At 47.8% G+C, this 19,856-nt stretch overlaps 1 protein-coding gene across 1 annotated transcript; it reads right to left on the bottom strand.

The window, feature by feature from the left end:
- Positions 1 to 260: 260 nt before the first annotated feature.
- On the bottom strand, positions 261 to 19,842 carry SHBG (sex hormone binding globulin). The gene is made up of 10 exons (XM_058181586.1): positions 19,072 to 19,842; positions 16,440 to 16,621; positions 14,836 to 14,951; positions 12,142 to 12,331; positions 11,356 to 11,517; positions 9,460 to 9,628; positions 9,162 to 9,307; positions 7,857 to 8,076; positions 5,084 to 7,369; positions 261 to 1,529 (listed from the first exon to the last, which is right to left on the bottom strand). The coding sequence occupies exons 2-9, from the start codon at positions 16,539 to 16,541 to the stop codon at positions 7,200 to 7,202; spliced, it is 1,275 nt and encodes a 424-aa protein (XP_058037569.1). The 5' UTR covers positions 16,542 to 16,621; positions 19,072 to 19,842; the 3' UTR covers positions 261 to 1,529; positions 5,084 to 7,199.
- Positions 19,843 to 19,856: the final 14 nt, after the last annotated feature.

The following is a 19,856-nucleotide window of genomic DNA, read 5'->3' on the forward strand; positions in this document are numbered from 1 at the left end:
CTGCCACCGTCATAAAGACGAACCAGCTGCCAAGCGTCTGAATTTGGATCACGTGACCACAGGGATGCTGTCGTTGTGTGAAAAAATGGTCACAAGTCCCTCTTTTCAGCGTCGTCGTAACTTTGAACGGTCACTAAACAAACCGTTGTTAAGTCGAGGACTGCCTGTATGAGCGGCCTAGAGCTGCCCATCTTGCTGAGGATGGGAAGCATATAAATTTAATAAACGAATGGAAAAAATAGTAATACATTTTTGTCGCGCTGAAAAAATAATAATCGTAAAAGCCATCCCTCCCTTTTCGTTCTGGTTTTTCTAGCTTCCCTCTATTTTTACGTTGCAAAGAAACATAATCGATTTTTTTTTAAAAAATAAAAAAAAAACCCCTTAAAAAGATGGATAAGATTAGCCGGCGTTTCCAAATTTAATTCTCTCCGGTCTGCAGCGTTATCGAAAAATATTCCCACATCGGATGGAATTCAGCTTTCTAGGCGAGGGCCTGGGCCGAATGCCCCCCCAACCCCAGCCCACCGGTGGCACTGGCAGGAGTGTGCAATGACCCCTGCCCCGTGGCACAAATCTCTTGCACCAAAATTCTGGGCACAGACACCCCTCCTTCAACGTAGGGAGAAATTCCACCCTGCGCGAAAATGCTTTTGACACGGCGGGTCATCGTCTCTGCCATGCTGAGAGAGACGGGCAGTGGGGAGAGGTCAGGTGGCATCGGTGAGCACACACTGGACACGCAGGGAGTGCAAATGTGCAAGAGGCCTGTGCTTGGGTGTGCAATCTGTGGGGCTGTCCCCCCCCACCACCACCCCGGGCACACCTTCTATGCAAGACATGGATTATTTTCCAAGCTGGCTGGCGCAATTGCTATTCTAATCTTGTGTCCTTAAAGGAGCTTGTGACTTCATCCCTGGCTCTGCCTTCTGCCTGTGTGTTTTGTGTGTGTTGGTTGTGTGTATCCTGCAAAGTGAATTGGTTAAGGAGTTGGTTAAGGAGCAGGGAAGGAAAGAGGTGGGGAGGGGGAGGCGGCGGAGGAGGTGGTGGCGGCTCCTCGGAGCACCCTTCAGCAGCTGGGGGGGGAGAGTGGGGGGGGAGGCAAAATTTCTCCTCCCCCACCCCAGCTCTGGTTTAGGATTCGCAGCCGACTCTCAAAGGGAGATTTTGTCTTGGGTAAGATTCATGGATGACTCAGGGGTTTGCCTCCATCCGCTGGCGGTTATGAAGAAAAAAAAATCAGATTATCATTTGTTTAGAATGGTATATATAGTCTCCTGCGTGAGCAGAGGGTTGGGCTAGATGACCCCCCAGGGTCCTTTCCAGCCCTAGGATTCTATGATCGCTATCTCTCCATCATCTTTCTCTCTATCTGGTTGGGTGGGGGTTGGGGGTTGGACTAGATGACCTACAAGGTCCCTTCCAACTCTGTTAACCCATATCTCTATCTATCTATTTATCTATCTATCCATATCTTCCTCCCTCCTTCATTCTTTCTATCTTACTGTCTATGTATCTATCAATCATTTCTATCTATCTATCTATCTATCTATCTATCTATCTATCTATCTATCTATCTATCTATCTATCTATCTTATCTATCTTATCTCTCTCTCTCCCTCCCTCCCTCCCTATCTACCTACCTACTCTATCATCTATCTATCTATCTATCTATCTATCTATCTATCTATCTATCTATCTATCTATCTATCTGTCTATCTATTTTATCTATCTTATCTCTCTCTCTCTCTCTCTCCCTACCTACCTACCTACCTACTCTATCATCTATCTATCTATCTATCTATCTATCTATCTATCTATCTATCTATCTATCTATCTATCTATCTATCTATCTATCTATTTTATCTCTTATCTCTCTCTCTCTCTCCCTACCTACCTACTCTATCATCTATCTATCTATCTATCTATCTATCTATCTATCTATCTATCTATCTATCTATCTATCTATCTATCTATCTATCTATCTTATCTTTCTCTCTCTCTCCCTACCTACCTACTCTATCATCTATCTATCTATCTATCTATCTATCTATCTATCTATCTATCTATCTATCTATCTATCTATCTATCTATTTTATCTATCTATCTATCTATCTATCTATCATCTATCTATCTATCTATCTATCTATCTATCTATCTATCTATCTATCTATCTATCTATCTATCTATCTATCATCTATCTAACTATCTTTATCATCTATCTATCTATCTATCTATCTATCTATCTATCTATCATCTATCTATCTATCTATCTATCTATCTATTTTATCTATCTTATCTCTCTCTCTCTCTCCCTACCTACTCTATCATCTATCTATCTATCTATCTATCTATCTATCTATCTATCTATCTATCTATCTATCTATCTATCTATCTATCTGTCTATCTGTCTGTCTGTCTGTCTATCTATTTTATCTATCTTATCTCTCTCTCCCTCTCCCTACCTACCTACCTACCTACTCTATCATCTATCTATCTATCTATCTATCTATCTATCTATCTATCTATCTATCTATCTATCTATCTATCTATCTATTTTATCTCTTATCTCTCTCTCTCTCTCCCTACCTACCTACTCTATCATCTATCTATCTATCTATCTATCTATCTATCTATCTATCTATCTATCTATCTATCTATCTATCTTATCTTTCTCTCTCTCTCCCTACCTACCTACTCTATCATCTTTCTATCTATCTATCTATCTATCTATCTATCTATCTATCTATCTATCTATCTATCTATCTATCTATCTATCTATTTTATCTATCTTATCTCTCTCTCTCTCTCCCTACCTACTCTATCATCTATCTATCTATCTATCTATCTATCTATCTATCTATCTATCTATCTATCTATCTATCTATCTATCTATCTATCTATCTATCATCTATCTAACTATCTTTATCATCTATCTATCTATCTATCTATCTATCTATCTATCTATCTATCTATCTATCTATCTATCTATCTATCTATCATCTATCTATCTATTTTATCTATCTTATCTCTCTCTCTCTCTCCCTACCTACCTACCTACCTACCTACTCTATCATATATCTATCTATCTATCTATTTTATCTATCTTATCTCTCTCTCTCTCTCCCTCCCTCCCTACTCTATCATCTATCTATCTATCTACCTACCCATCTATCTATCTATCTATCTATCTATCTATCTATCTATCTATCTATCTATCTATCTATCTATCTATCTATCTATCTATTTTATCTATCTTATCTCTCTCTCTCTCTCTCCCTCCCTCCCTACTCTATCATCTATCTATCTATCTATCTATCTATCTATCTATCTATCTATCTATCTATCTATCTATCTATCTATCTATCTATCATCTATCTATCTTTATCATCTATCTATCTATCTATCTATCTATCTATCTATCTATCTATCTATCTATCTATCTATCTATCTATCTATCTATCTTATCTATCTCTCTCTCTCTCCCTACCTACCTACCTACCTACTCTATCATCTATCTATCTATCTATCTATCTATCTATCTATCTATCTATCTATCTATCTATCTATTTTATCTATCTTATCTCTCTCCCTCCCTCCCTCCCTACTCTTTCATCTATCTATCTATCTATCTATCTATCTATCTATCTATCTATCTATCTATCTATCTATCTATCTATCTATCTATCTATCTATCTATCTATCTGGCATCTGTTTTCTATCTATATCTCTGTATCTGGCATCTATCAATCATCTATTCTCTCTCTCTCTCTCTCTCATCTACCTTTCTATTATTTCACTCCCCTCCCCCACCCCCTGTATCTATCAACTATCTATCTCTATCAGGGGGAAACATGGCCCTTTTATGATTTATGGACTTCAACTCCCAGAATTCCCATGCTGGCTCAGGAATTTGGGGAGTTGAAGTCCACCTGTCATAAAAAGGGCCATGCTTCATCACCCTTAATCTACATCTTTATAGATTTTGAAGGAAAGTTTGGACAACCGTACACCCCGGATGGTATATAAGGCCTCCTGCCTTGGACTCCTGGGGATTGGACTAGAAAACCTCGCAGATCCCTCCCAGCCGTAGGATTCTCTGAGCGTACCCCACCCTGCATTCCTGGGATAGATCCATTGTACCTTTAAAACAGGGGTCTCCAACCTTGGTCCCTTTTAAGACTTGTGGACTTCAACTCCCAGAGTCCCTCAGCCAGCAAAGCTCAAAAACATGCCTAAATAGAATGGCACAGAACCAGGACAAGAGGGCGGGCCCACCTGCGATTTCCGGCTAAATACCACCTCTCAACCTGAACCAATATTTCTCAACTGTGGGAATCTTAAGACAGGTGGACTTCAACTCCCAGCATTCCCCAGCCAGCAAAGGTTTCCCAGAATTCAGCATGAATAGGACAAGAATAAATGTGGCCGGTTTATTTTATATATATATTTTTTTGATTGGGTAACTTCCTTCAGAGATGGTGGGAATGCAGTAGATGTAATATATCTTGATTTAAGAAGTGGGGGGGTGAAATCCATGGCAAGCTAAATTAGTAAAAGAGGTGGGTTAGAGAATTAAATGGGAAACTAAAATGCCGGCTGGGGGATTCTGGGAGTTGAAGTCCACCCGTTTTCAAGCTGCCAGGGTTTAAAAAACACAATCCCAAAACCTAGATCTGACCTCACAGCAGCCCAACATACCAGATTTAAAATAAGACAATAAAAAATGTATCTTGACTAGCTTTATCGTTTGTTTTTTTTTAAATTGGATAACTTTCTTAATAGACGGTGGGAATGCGGTTTGACGTAATATACCTTGACTTCAGAAAAGTGATAAAATAACCCTTGACAGGCGAACTTAATAAAATAATCTAGTTTAAGGTAAACTACAGATGGCGTGACAATTAAATGGAAAACTGACACATTAGAATTAAATGGAAAAGTGATACGCTGGCTGGGGAATTGTGGGAATTGAAGTCCTACCTACCTATCTATCATATATCTATCTATCTATCTATTTTATCTATCTTATCTCTCTCTCTCCTCCCTCCCTACTCTATCATCTATCTATCTATCTACCTACCCATCTATCTATCTATCTATCTATCTATCTATCTATCTATCTATCTATCTATCTATCTATCTATCTATCTATTTTATCTATCTTATCTCTCTCTCTCTCCCTACCTACCTACTCTATCATCTATCTATCTATCTATCTATCTATCTATCTATCTATCTATCTATCTATCTATCTATCTATCTATCTATCATCTATCTATCTATCTATCTATCTATCTATCTATCTATCTATCTATCTATCTATCTATCTATCTATCTATCTATCTATCTATCTATCTATCTTATCTATCTCTCTCTCTCTCCCTACCTACCTACCTACCTACTCTATCATCTATCTATCTATCTATCTATCTATCTATCTATCTATCTATCTATCTATCTATCTATCTATTTTATCTATCTTATCTCTCTCTCTCCCTCCCTCCCTCCCTCCCTACTCTATCATCTATCTATCTATCTATCTATCTATCTATCTATCTATCTATCTATCTATCTATCTATCTATCTATCTATCTATCTGGCATCTGTTTTCTATCTATATCTCTGTATCTGGCATCTATCAATCATCTATTCTCTCTCTCTCTCTCTCTCATCTACCTTTCTATTATTTCACTCCCCTCCCCCACCCCCTGTATCTATCAACTATCTATCTCTATCAGGGTGGGGAAACATGGCCCTTTTATGATTTATGGACTTCAACTCCCAGAATTCCCATGCTGGCTCAGGAATTTGGGGAGTTGAAGTCCACCTGTCATAAAAAGGGCCATGCTTCATCACCCTTAATCTACATCTTTATAGATTTTGAAGGAAAGTTTGGACAACCGTACACCCCGGATGGTATATAAGGCCTCCTGCCTTGGACTCCTGGGGATTGGACTAGAAAACCTCGCAGATCCCTCCCAGCCGTAGGATTCTACGAAGAGCGATACCCCCACCCCTGCATTCCTGGGATAGATCCATTGTACCTTTAAAACAGGGGTCTCCAACCTTGGTCCCTTTTAAGACTTGTGGACTTCAACTCCCAGAGTCCCTCAGCCAGCAAAGCTCAAAAACATGCCTAAATAGAATGGCACAGAACCAGGACAAGAGGGCGGGCCCACCTGCGATTTCCGGCTAAATACCACCTCTCAACCTGAACCAATATTTCTCAACCGTGGGAATCTTAAGACAGGTGGACTTCAACTCCCAGCATTCCCCAGCCAGCAAAGGTTTCCCAGAATTCAGCATGAATAGGACAAGAATAAATGTGGCCGGTTTATTTTATATATATATTTTTTTGATTGGGTAACTTCCTTCAGAGATGGTGGGAATGCAGTAGATGTAATATATCTTGATTTAAGAAGTGGGGGGGTGAAATCCATGGCAAGCTAAATTAGTAAAAGAGGTGGGTTAGAGAATTAAATGGGAAACTAAAATGCCGGCTGGGGGATTCTGGGAGTTGAAGTCCACCCGTTTTCAAGCTGCCAGGGTTTAAAAAACACAATCCCAAAACCTAGATCTGACCTCACAGCAGCCCAACATACCAGATTTAAAATAAGACAATAAAAAATGTATCTTGACTAGCTTTATCGTTTGTTTTTTTTTAAATTGGATAACTTTCTTAATAGACGGTGGGAATGCGGTTTGACGTAATATACCTTGACTTCAGAAAAGTGATAAAATAACCCTTGACAGGCGAACTTAATAAAATAATCTAGTTTAAGGTAAACTACAGATGGCGTGACAATTAAATGGAAAACTGACACATTAGAATTAAATGGAAAAGTGATACGCTGGCTGGGGAATTGTGGGAATTGAAGTCCATCCGTCTTAAAAGTTCCCACGGTCGAGAAGCATTCGCGGATACAACAATGAGACACTAATTCTGCAGGGGCCGAGTAAACTTGGGAGTCCGTAGATTACCACCACTGACAATTCCCACAATTGTCCGTTAACACAACCGCAATCTGGCTTGGCACCCAGCCAGCCGTTCAGCAGCCACATGGTCAACAATCACACCCACAGCCAACGTTGCGGCTACGGGAACTTAAGTCACACACATTCACGGAAGGCGGAACTGAGGGAGGCGGAGACACACGTGCCCAGGTGTGCGTGTGCGCAGTACCACCGCCATCCCTTTAATGCCCATCGCCCCCGTCGGCTTTGCCTTCCACGTTCACGGGGCAGCTGTGGGCTGAGATGGAATCGCTCCGGTGCTGAGCTTCGTCGAAGTCCAGTTCGTGGCCTTGAACCCGGATCGCGTTAAGGCAGCCCTGGAAGAAATGAGCCTCTTGAGATTTGTCCTCTTCTGAAATAAAGACGTTAAAAAAACAAAAAAAAAAAAGACTCAGAACTTAATAGAAGCCCGCCAGAATATAAATCCGGCTGCATTTCAATGCGTCGTTAGCCTGTGGAACTTCCTGCCACAAGATGCTACAAATACAATATATACAGGTAGTCCTCAACACGCGGTTACGTGATCAAAATTCAACTCCTCGGCACAACTGGTTCCTATTTATGACGGCCGCAGCATCCCGTGTGTGTGTGTCACGTGACTACCAGAGTGTAAATGCCAAGGCGTCTTTGGGCCTGTGGAACTCCGTGCCACAAGATTCAGCAGATGCATAGCCCTTCTGCAAGGGTGAGATTATTTTTTTTACGGCACATAGATATGCTGCCCATCTCAACTATTTAAGAAACTCGGGGGGGGGCTACACCCCTTCTTTTAGCAGGAGTTAAGGTCAGGGCCTGGCTAAACACACACACACACCCCACAACCTCCAGGCAAGACGTACCAGATTCGCCCCCAATGACCAGTCGGCCCGTGCCGCTCAGCCAGAGCTGTTGCAGGCTCTCGAAATCTGCCTTGGGGGTCGGTTTGGAGATCTCGGTGTCGCCCAGACGTAGCGTGAAGGAAGAGGGGGTGAGGCGGAGGAGGAGGGGGGTGTCCAGGCAGCCCCCTTCGGGGAGGGGGAGCAGAAGAACCGTCTGGTTGCCCAGCTCGGCTGTCAGATCCTGCATGGATGGAAAGACCACAAACCGGGTTGAGGGGTGGGGGGAGTGGCTCCCCCCCCCCCAGGGAAGGGGTCCTTGGCCCTCACAGGCCTATGATGTCATGCCCTCAATGAGGACTGTCTCCAGTCTCCACTTTGGACCGTTCATTCATTCTTCATTCATCCATCCATTTATCCTTCTATCCTTCCTTCCCCTTCTATTTATTCATCCAACCTTTCATTCATCTTTCCTTCCTTCCTTCCTTCCCTCCCTTCCTTTCATCCCTCCATCAATCCCTCCATCCATTTATCCATTAATCCATCCATCCATCCTTCCTTCCTTCCCCTTCCATCCATTCTTCCATTTATTCATCCAACCCATTCATTCATCTTTCCTTCCTTCCTTCCTTCATTTCATCCTTCCATCCATCCATCCAATCTTTCCATCCATCCATCCTTCCTTCCCCTCCCCTCCATTCTTCCATTTATTCATCCAACATTTCCTTCATCTTTCCTTCCTTCCTTCTTCCCTCCCTTCCTTTCATCCTTCCATTCCTTCATCCTTCTATCCCTCCATACATTTATCCTTCCTTCCTTCCCCTTCCATCCATTCTTCCCTTTATTCATCCAGCCTTTCATTCATTCATCTTCCTTCCTTCTTTTGTGCCATCCTTCATTCCTTCCATCCATCCATTTCATCCTTCCATCTATCCTTCCTTCCCCTTCCATCCATTCTTCCATTTATTCATCCAGCCTTTCATTCATCTTCCTTCCTTCCTTCATTTCATCCTTCCATCCCTCCATCAATCCCTCCATCCTTCTATCCCTCCATCCATTTATCCATCCATCCATCCCTCCATCCATCCAATGATGTGATGGAAATTTCCCTCCTTCCTAAAGGCAGGGAAGGGCTGAGCTTTCCTGACACGGTTGCGGCTGCCATCTTGACTTTTTGGCCCCTCCCGGCAAATATTCCCAGCCCAACCCGTCTGCCGGGCACCCCAATGCCCATCCAGCCCCCTCCTCCCCCCCACCCCCTGCTCTCAGCCCTCTCGGATGGGGGGCGCTTGGATGCCTCTGTCCGTCCGTCTGTCCGTCCGTTCTCACCCTGTGCTGGAGGGCCAGGCGCAGGACCGGGGGCTGCTTCGACCCTGATACGGTGAGCAAGGTGCTGAGCTGGGGGGCGGCCCCGATCCGCAGCTGCACGGAGAGCAGCCAGCTGCCGTGGGTGGGGCTGAGCCCGCTGGGGAGGCCTGCAAGAGAGGAGGTCGTGGCTGGCACTTTTTGGCGGCTGCAACGACCGATGCCGACCCCTCGGTGAGACGCTGGCATGGCCCTGCCGGGCGTCGAGGGACCCTGCCCTCCCAATCTAGGGGACTCCGCAGCTTGCGGTGCCCGGCCGTACCTGACAGCCCAAAGACGGCTCGTCCGTCGCCCCGGAAGAAGCTGCCACGTTGGATGGTCGCGAAACAGACCTTGGCGTCAGGGTGGTGCAAGGCTGCCCCCTCGTGCCACTCTTGGCTCGTGTTCAACCAGTCCCAGTGCCTGATGCAGCCATCCAGGGATGGGTTCAGCTGCAGCGCCCGTCAGTCGCGGGGTGGTGGGCAGGAGGGGGCCAGCCAGCGGAAAGACAAAAAGACCTTCGTTTGAAGTTGGGGGGTGGGGTGGGGTGGTATTTTGGGGAGGGTTGGGGTGGCAGGGAGTTCCTGGCGTTGAGGGAATGTTGTGGTTAGAGGATGATTAATCGTGGTTCTAGGGGGCGGTCCTTGGTTTTTGACCGTAAGGGAGCCTGCCCGTCGTGGCTGTGAGTGGTGACAGTCAAAAAACGGGTTGATGGTGGGACTGAGCCCATTTTACAACCATGTTTTTTGTGACTGTTGTCACTTTGAACGGTCGTAAATCAAGGCCAGTTGTAAGATGAGGACCTGTCCTGCTCTGTTGCATTCTATTCCTATTCAGTATTTTATTATTCTGTTCTGTTCTGTATTTTATTGTTCTGTTCTGTTCTATTGTATTCTACTCCTATTTGGTATTTTATTATACCGAATTCTACTCTAATTCTGTTCTGTTCTGTTCTATTTTATTATTCTGTTCTGTTGTATTCTATTCCTATTCAGTATTTTATTATTCTGTTCTGTTCTGTTCTATTGTATTCTACTCCTATTTGGTATTTTATTATACTGAATTCTATTCTAATTCTGTTCTGTTCTGTTCTATTTTATTATTCTGTTCTGTTGTATTCTATTCCTATTCGGTATTTTATTATTCTGTTCTGTTCTGTATTTTATTATTCTGTTCTGTTCTGTTGTATTCTGTTCTGTTCTGTATTTTATTATTCTGTTCTCTTTTATTCTGTTGTGTATTTTATTATTCTGTTCTGTTGTATTCTATTCCTATTTGGTATTTTATTATTCTGTTCTGTTCTGTTCTGTATTTTATTATTCTGTTCTGTTCTATTCTGTTGTATTCTATTCCTATTCGGTATTTTATTGTTCTGTTCTGTATTTTATTATTCTGTTCTATTTTGTTCTGTTCTGTATTTTATTGTTCTGTATTTTATTATTCTCTTCCCTCCTTGTTCCTCCGCTCCCCTCCCCTCCCCTCCCATTCTATTTGTTGCAATAAATTCTAGTATAGCACAATGGGAGAAATCCAGACACTATGGCTCATATGTGACGCTTTATGGCTAGTGACCAGGTTGAATGGCTCAAACCATGGCTCAAAGAAGCCATGATTCAAAAACCACTGACCAAAAGCTTTAGATGGACCTATTTCTCAAGCTAAAGACTGGCTACTTCTTTTGAGCCGGGCCCAAATTCAAATCCTCATTTTTTTCTCCCATGCTGACTCTGGATCCGTTATCCTCATTCCCCCTGTCCTACCTTGCAGAGCTGTTGTGAGAATAAAAAAGAGAGAGGATGAAAATTATGCGTTTTGGATTCCTTTAGAGCAGTGTTTCTCAAGCTTGGGAGCTTTAAGAAGTGTGGATTTCAACTCCCAGAGTTCCCTGGCAATAATGCGTTCCTTTTGATATGTATATTCATTGTGGCCTGCTTACTCTCTTATAATCCTTTCCTCTGCAATCTCTCCGCTTTAAAAGGTAGGAGGAAAAAACAAAACAGGCATGGCTGGCTGGCTGGCTGGGGTATTCTGGGAGTTGAAGTCCACACTTCTTAAAGTTCCCACGCTCAACACACACTGGTTTAGAGAAAAGGGGGTTGATGAAACCACGGGAAAAGGAATCCACTGGGGATTTTTTGATCTCGGGCCACGGTCACCAGAGGGCAGAGATTGGTCTTACCGGGACCAGCAATTCGTTTGGCAAAATGAACATGCCTCCTACTCCGATACGCATCTGAGGGGTGGGCCGGTTCACGATCGGGTGGGAGACGTGGCTGAGGGTGAATTGGTCATCTCCGTCGACCAACAACACCACGAAGTGTCCTTCGTTCTTCACCGTGATCTGTCCGGAGGGCACAGGAGAAGTCGCGTACGGGGATAGACGAATAGGAGGGTCAGAAAGGATTGGAAGCCCACCCCCCACAGGAGGATGTGGCCAACAATAGAGCGGGTAAGGGGTCTCCTTTAGCTGAAAGGTAGTCCTTGACTTACAACCAGCTCCATTTCAATGCCTCGTTGGCCTGTGGAACTCCCTGACACAAGATGCAGCCAATATATATATAAGGATCGTTTTGGACTTACAACCGATCGTTTAGTGACCGTCCGAAGCTTCAGCGGGACTGAAAAAAGTGACTTCTGACCGTGTTTCACACTTATGACCGTTGCTGCATCCCCACGGTCACGTGAGCGAAATTCAGACACTGGACAACTGACTCACATTTATGACGGTCACAGTGTCCTGAGGTCACGCGATCCCCTTGTGCGGCCGTCTGACAAGCAAAGTCAATTGGGGGGGGAGCCGGATTCGCTTAACGGCCGCATGATTCACTTAACGACTGCGGCGATTTGCTCAACAAAGGTGGCAAAAATGGTCATAAAATGAGGCGCCACTTAGCAATGGAAATTCGGGTCTCAACTGTGGTCGTAAGTCGAGGACTGCCTGTCGTCCCGCCACCACCCGTCTTACCCGATGCCACCGGCCGTCGTCGAGACGCTGCCCCCCAGAGACGGTGATGTTGATGAGGGTGTTGTGGATTTGCACGATCGGTTTCCCCCGACGCAAGGCGAGGACGAACCAGTCGACGGTGGGGCTGGTGTCCCCGTAGAAGATCACCCCTTCCGGGTCAAAGGTCCGGAAGTCGAAGGAGGAAACTGCACTAGGTGGGGAGGAACAGGGAGGGTCTCAAGTGGTGGTGGGGGAGAACCAGTGGGGTGGTCTTGCTGCAGACCCTCCTGGATGGGGAAGACCCGGGACAGCCAGAGGGTCTTTCTCTCCCTTTCTCTTTTCTCTCTCTTTCTTTTTCCCTTTCTCTCTATCATTCTCTTTCACTTTTTCTTTCTCTCCCTTTCTCTTTTCTCTCTCTTTCTTTTTCCCTTTCTCTCTATCATTCTCTTTCTCTCTCTCTCTCTTTTCTCTCTCTTTCTCTCCCTTTCTCTTTCTCTATCTTTCTTTTCCCTTTCTATCATTCTCTTTCCTTTCTTTCTCTCCTTTCTCCCTCTTTTCTTTCTCTCTTTCTCTCTCTCTCTCTCTCTCTCTCTTTTCTCTCTTTTTCTCTCTTTCTCTCCCTTTCTCTTTTCTCTCTCTTTCTTTTTCCCTTTCTCTCTATCATTCTCTTTCACTTTTTCTTTCTCTCCCTTTCTCTCTCTCTTTTTTCTTTCCGTCTCTCTTTCTCTTTCTCTCTCTCTCTCTTTTCTCTCTCTTTCTCTTTCTGTCTTTCTCTCCCTTTCTCTTTTCTCTATCTTTCTTTTTCCCTTTCTCTCTATCATTCTCTTTCACTTTTTCTTTCTCTCCCTTTCTCTTTTCTCTCTCTTTCTTTTTCCCTTTCTCTCTATCATTCTCTTTCACGTTTTCTTTCTCTCCCTTTCTCTCTCTCTTTTTTCTTTCCTTCTCTCTCTCCTTTTCTCTCTCTCCTTTTCTCCCTTTCTCTCTCTCTCTCTCCCCCCGCTCCCCCCTCCCCACCAGACCTGGGAAGCACAGCGCTTCATGCAAAGACAACATGCAAAGACAACATGCAAAGACAACAGCATCTTGCATGTCCGCATGTGCCCCTCCTTGTATTTGTGAAACTAGGAGGGTGTCCTCCGCAGATTGCAGTCCTGGGCCAGCCTCAGGCTTCCCTTTATCCCTCCCCTTTTCTCCTGACCATTATATTCCCATTTTCCCTCTCTCTCTCTCCCTTCCTTCCTCTTTTGCTCCCTCCCTTTTTCCCCTCTCTTTTCCCTTCCTTCCTTCCTTTTTATCTCTCCCGCCCTTTCTCTTTTTTCCCTCTCTCTCTCCCTCCCTCCCTCCTTCTTTCACATTCTTTCAACCTCTCTCCCCCTGCCTTTCTTTTGCTCCCTCCCTTTTTCTCTGTCTCTCTTCCTCCCTTTCTTTTTTCTCCCTCCCTCCCTTTCTCTCCATTCTCTCTTTCTCTCCTTTCTCTTCCTCTTTTTCTCTCTCTCCTCTCTTTTCTCTCTTTCACTCCCTTCCTTTCTTTCTCTCTCTCCACCTCCCTTTCTCTCTCATTACCTCCCCTTTTCTCTTCCTCTCTTTTTCTCCCTGCCTCCCTTTCTTTCTTTCTTCTCTCTTTTCTGTCTCTTCACCTCACTTCCTTCCTTCTCTCTCTTTTCTCTTCCCCTCTTCCTTCCCTTCTCTCTCTCTTCCCCTCTCTTCCTTCCTTTTTCTCTCTTTTTTTCTCTTCCCCTCTCTTCCTTCCTTCCTTTCTCTCTCTTTTTCTCTCTCTTCCTCTCTCTTCCTTCCTTTTTCTCTTCCCCTCTCTTCCTTCTTTCCTTTCTCTCTCTCTTTTTCTCTCTCTTCCTCTCTCTTCCTTCCTTTCTCTCTCTCTTCCTCTCTCTTCCTTCCTTTCTCTCTCTCTTCCCCTCTCTTCCTTCCTTCCTTTCTCTCTCTTCCTCTCTCTTCCTTCTCTCTCCTCTCTTCCTTCCTTCCTCTCTCTTTTCTCTCTCTTCCTCTCTCTTCCTTCCTTCCTCTCTCTCTTCCCCTCTCTTCCTTCCTTTCTCTCTCTTTTTCTCTTCCTCTCTTCCTTCCTTCCTGTCTCTCTCTTTTCTCTCTTCCTCTCTCCTTCCTTTCTCTTTCTCTTCCCCTCTCTTCCTTCCTTCCTTTCTCTCTCTCTATTTCTCTCTCTTCCTCTCTCTTCCTTCCTTTCTCTCTTTTTCTCTCTCTTCCTCTCTCTTCCTTCCTTCCTTTCTCTCTTTCTCTCTCTTCCCTCTCTTCCTTCCTTCCTTTCTCTCCTCTCTTCCTTCCTCTCTCTCTCTTCCCCTCTCTTCCTTCCTTCCTCTCTCTCTTTTTCTCTCTCTTCCTTCCTTCCTCTCTCTCTCTTCCCCTCTCTTCCTTCCTTCCTCTCTCTCTTTTTCTCTCTCTTCCTCTCTCTTCCTTCCTTCCTCTCTCTCTCTCTCTTGAATTATCCTTATCCCATTATCCTTCCACTTCTGGGTGGGGGGCTTCTCCCCCATCTCCGAGAGACCCTCCCCCACCTGCTCTGAGACCCCCACCTGGTGCGCAGACTCCCTTCTTGGCCTCGCAACACCCGGTTGGGCAGCCTTGCGCGGCATCCTAACCAAGCAAGCCCTGCGCGACTCCTTGGAAGGCAGGGTTGGCGGCGGAGGAAGCCCCTACCTGGCCCACGCCCCCTGCCCATCCTTCCCCCCCCCCCACCCGCCTTACCTGGTGACCGTTCGCAAGTCAATGAAGAGCGTGGCGGTTGGGGCGGGGTCCCCCCATCTCTGGCCCAGGTTGAGCCCCCCGGCTTCCACAGCCGAGCCTCGGAAACAGGCGCCCAGCTGGAGAGGGAGAAAGGAGGACCCCCCCCCCGCATCAGCCCAGGGGGCAGCCCGCACCCCACTCGCGGAGAAGGACCCGAGCGGGCCGCTTGGGGGGAGAAAAAGCGCCCGTGGAAAAAGCGCGCGGGGGGCTCTTTGGAGCCACGCGGGGGCAGCGTTGCTCCGTGGAAACGAACCGCAACGAGGTTCGGTTGAAGTCCGCAATTTCCACCCGAGCGGGGGTGGGGGCGGTCGCCAGGACGATTCGGGGAACGACTGGATGACCTCCCCATCACCCGCTCCCTCCCAAAGCCCGCGGAGGGTCGGCCGGAGACTCCATGGCTCCGTTTTCTTTGGCAAACCCGGATCGACGCCTCCACGCATCCCTCCAAACCCCACTGGAGGCGGACACGCGCGCAAGGGGGTCTCGGGCGCGCCCCCCCCATCCCTTGGCAAGTCCCGGCCGGTCAAGCTCTTTTATGCCTGCCGGGTTCCTGCCAGAGGAGGAGGAGGAGAAGAAGACAAAGCCAGAGCCGAAGAACAAAGAGTTGGAAGGGAGCCCCAGAGGTCTTCTAGTCCACCCCTCCTTCAAACAGGAGACCCTGGTACCATTTCAGACCAAAGGCTGTCGGATCTCTTCTTTAAAAGCCTCCAGGGATGGGAGCAACCCCCCCACACCCCAACTTCTGGAGGCAAGCCCTTCCACTAAGAGGAGAAGAGAGTTGGAAGGGGGACCTTGGAGGTCTTCTAGTCCACCCCTCCTTCAAAACAGGATACCCTGGTACCATTTCAGACCAAAGGCTGTCGGATCTCTTCTTTAAAAGCCTCCAGGGATGGGAGCAACCCCCCCACACCCCAACTTCTGGAGGCAAGCCCTTCCACTAAGAGGAGAAGAGAGTTGGAAGGGGGACCTTGGAGGTCTTCTAGCCCACCCCGTCCCCGCCCCCATTCTAGCTTCAGCAGGAGACCCTACCCCGTTTCAGACAAATGGTTGTCTGCTTCTAAAGTCAATTCGACTTAAGAGGCCATTCCCCCACGCCCCCCACCCCCGTGTTTCTGGGCCTCCCCTGTTGAACTGCAGCCTGAAAGTTAACATACTTTAGAGCAGGGGGTCTCCAACCTTGGCAACTTTAAGACTTGTGGGACTTCAGCTCCCAGAATCCCTCAGCCAGCTTTGCTGATTAATTAATTAATTAAATTAATTAATTAATTTAATTAATTTAATTAGAGAATTAAACTGCCCGGACCAAAGGTGGACAGGCACAAAGAGAAAGATCTGGGTAGAAACTGGATCACACAAAGCTTTTTCTACTGACCGGAAGCAGCCCCTAGGCCTGAAGCTTCTCCCCGCACCGCCAAACCCGTCATGGCCTAGGGTCTCCCGCTCGAGGGGGTTGGACTAGAAGATCTCCGGGGGGCCCTTCCAACTCTGGAATGTATTCTGAGCTCCGGGAGGCATCAAATAGGGGGGAAGGCTTGCCTGCCTGCCTGCCTGCCTGCCTGACTCACCTTCAAAATATCCCCCTCCTCGGTCTCCTGGATCTGGTCCCCCGCGGCCCAGGGGGGGCCGGGGGCCAGCAGCAAAACCAGCCAGGCAGCAGCTGGGAACATGGTTGGTTGAACTGGTGTAGGAACTCAACACGGGACTGGAAACTGGAAACGGCCGTGGTCAAATTCCACATTTCCTGACGCTGTTGACATAAAGGTTCCAGGGGTCAAGGCCCCACCCCAGCAAGGTAGAGACTTTGCCCCACTCCGCCCGCCCCCCCCAAGTCCGCCTGCCACCTTTGCTATGGACCCCCCCACCCCGCCTCCGAGGCTCCCCCTGTGTTTGGAGAAGGGTACGGGTCGATTCGGTCGTCTGCAGGCAGTCCCCGGCTTACGACCAAGGTATCTGTGGCTCAGCGAGACGGTGAAGTGAGTTTTTCGCCCCGTGGGACCACCTTTCTCGCCACGGTCGTTCAGTGAATCGCCGCCGCCGTCGTTAAGTGGGGGGGAACCGCGGGCGTGAAGCGGACCTGGCTTTGCCCACGGACGTTGCTTGACGAGAGGGTTGCGTGACCTCGGGCCGCCGCCGCCGTCATCGGTATGAAGCAGCTGCTAAGCACAGGAGTTGGAAGGGACCCTGCAGGTCATCTAGTCCAACCCGCCGCCCAAGCAGAAGACCCGACGCCATTTCTGACCAATGGCAGTCCAGTCTCTTCTTGAAAAGCCTCCAGGGAGGACGCTCCCCACACCACCAGATTATTGGTCACGGGGGACGTTGCAAGTGTGAAAAACGGTCGTAGGTCACTTGCGGCTGAACAGTCACTAAACAAACTGTGGGAAAGTTGAGGATTCCCTGTATTGATTTATTTTAGTTCCTGTCAACGGTTTAGACAACGCCCCCCCCCCAATTCTTCTTCCAACGCAGGGAAGAGGGAAGTCAGGATCTGCCTGGGCTGGGGTCGGACTAGATGACCTCCAAAGCCCCTTCCGTTTTTCTTTACGCTCCCTTTGCAAAAAAACAACAACCCTCAAAGCTACTTCCTTGGCAGCGGCTGCAGAGATCCAGATGAGAGCCGCAAATTCGGCCGAGCGGGGGGGGGAGAGCAGATCCCCGGAGTGGCGCCTCGCCAATTAAGGACGACAAACGGGAAGTCTTTCCCTACCTCCCCCCCCAAAAAATAAGTCTCTTGGCTGCTGTTGCAGATGTTGTGCAAGTCGCTGGCAGCCAAACTGCGGCTTTTTTCGGGAAGGGCAGCCTCACCCTGCCAGGGAAGCTGGAAAGGGCCCGATTCTCCCCTTCCTTTGGCGGGGTGTGTTTGTGTGTCTGGATTTGCACCAGAAGGGGACAAACAAAGCCCCCCCACACACACTTTTTGCCATTCTGCGTTGGCAAACTTCCTGGCTTCCCCACACCCATCCCGAACCCTAAGCCCCCTCCCCACTTTTGACCACCACCACCCCCGATTCCCTCTAGGAAATTAAAGAAAGCTATTTAGGGACCAGCTGTGGTGCCCCCCCCCGCCCCGCCTGCCTCCCGAGGGGGTCCCCAGCAAAGCTTGGCCCCCTCCATTCCAGCCGCAAGCTTCTAGATTGGGGTGAGGTAGGGTGGGGTTGAGCAGCTCCCCCAACCCAAGGCTTTGGGGTGACAGCCCCCCCCCAACCTCAACAAGAGGGGTTCAGCCAGGGGCCACGACAGTTAGGGGGCTAAGAAAGCCAATGGAAGGGGGCAATTAGGGGTCCAGCTCATATAGGAGGCCTGAGAGAGAGGGAGGGAGGGAGGGAGGCTGCTGGCTGGGCACAGGGAAAGGGGCACCCTCCTTTCCTTGCCAAGCCGGGGTGGTCTACATGCCTCAGGGTGCCCCTTCCCCATGGCAGGCAGGAACCAGGAGGCAGGGTGAGTGAGGGGGTGGGTGGGGCAGCCAGTGCCCAGGCCAGCTAGAGGGCTAAGAAAGCCACTGGAGGGGCGGGGGGGGGGGAAGTTGGGTGTTTTTTCTCTTCGGCTGTGAGTTTCTGCTTCTCCAGGGATTCTCGTTTTGGCGAAAAAGTGCAAAATTTCCGTTGCTGAGCGAAACAGTAGCAGTCACCGAGTTGGAAGGGACCTCGGAGGTCATCTAGCCCAACCCCCTGCTCACGCAGGAGACCTGTACGAGGGATTCGAACCGCCGACTTTTCTCGGTCTTAGCCGCCGAGCCGCCTAGTCACCCGACGGTCGCGACGTGAGCTTTTGGCCCCATTTTTAACGACCTTCCTTTGCCTCACCCCGTCGCTAAGTGAATCGCTGTGGCTGTTAAGTGAGCAACAGGGCTGTTAAACGAACCCTTCCCTCGCTGGGGTATTCTGGGAGTTGAAGTCCACGAAGTCTTCAAAGTAGCCAAGGTTGGAGATCCTTGGCCGAGAAGAATTAGTGGGGAGGGTGGGGTGGGGGCCCTCCCGTTCCGTTAAATGGCGCCATCTTGTGTTACATGGGAGGGCGGGGGGGCATTTTCTTGGCAACAACCCCTGCCCTCTGTGGTGTGTGCCACACCGTGACTTCCTTCCGCTCTAGAACATTCCCAAAACATTCCAACAAGCCGCGATCCAAAACGGTTGCTGCCTAACACATTGGCACGTCTCCGTTATGCACGGGAAAAAAAAAACCAAGAACTCTGCGCACCTGCCTTGTGCTTGGATGGGGCGAAAGGATCGTCAACCGAGAGGCCGATGGCTTGTTTGCTCGTGGTTGCAACGCCGGTAAGATGAGAGGCGAGGACAAAGATCCAGCTGTTGTGGGTTGAAAAGGTGGGGGATTTTGGAGTCCCAGTGGCCGATCCAGCTGTGTGCAGCCGCCGCCAAAAAACGCTAATACGATTCTCAGTTGTATAAACAGAGGCAAGAGAATCAAAATTACGAGAAGGATTAGTACCGCTTTGTAAAGCCTTAGTAAGGCCACACCTGGAATGCTGCGTCCAGTTTTGGTCCCCACGTTAACGAAAAAGATGTTGAGACTTTTGGAAAAAGTGCAGAGAAGAGCAACTTAAGAGGATTTAAAGGCCCGGAGACTAAAACATAGGAAGGACGGTTGCAGGATGTGGGTTTGGTCGGTCTAGAGAGAAGAAGGACTAGGGGGGACGTGATAGCCGAGTTCCAGTATTTGAGGGGCTGCCCCAAAAAACTTTTCTTGCAGGCGTTTCATGACCCAACTAGGGGACGTTATCAGTGTTAGGTGGGTGTGCGGTTTGCACAGTGGAGGTGGAAGAGGACGAGGAGGAGGAGGGGGAGGAGAAGGAGGAACTGTGGGGTCCTTGGTGTGTTTTCTTGTCGACGTTTCCTGACCCAACTAGAGAACATCATCAGTTCTGGAAGGAAGGGTTTGCGGAGAGGAGGAGGATGAGGACGTCTGTGGCGTGCTTGGTGGTCTCCCAGCTTGGTGGTTTAGTTGCCGACATTTCATGACCGAAC

Source organism: Ahaetulla prasina, chromosome 4 (assembly GCF_028640845.1).
Source record: "Ahaetulla prasina isolate Xishuangbanna chromosome 4, ASM2864084v1, whole genome shotgun sequence".
Taxonomy (NCBI): domain Eukaryota; kingdom Metazoa; phylum Chordata; class Lepidosauria; order Squamata; family Colubridae; genus Ahaetulla; species Ahaetulla prasina.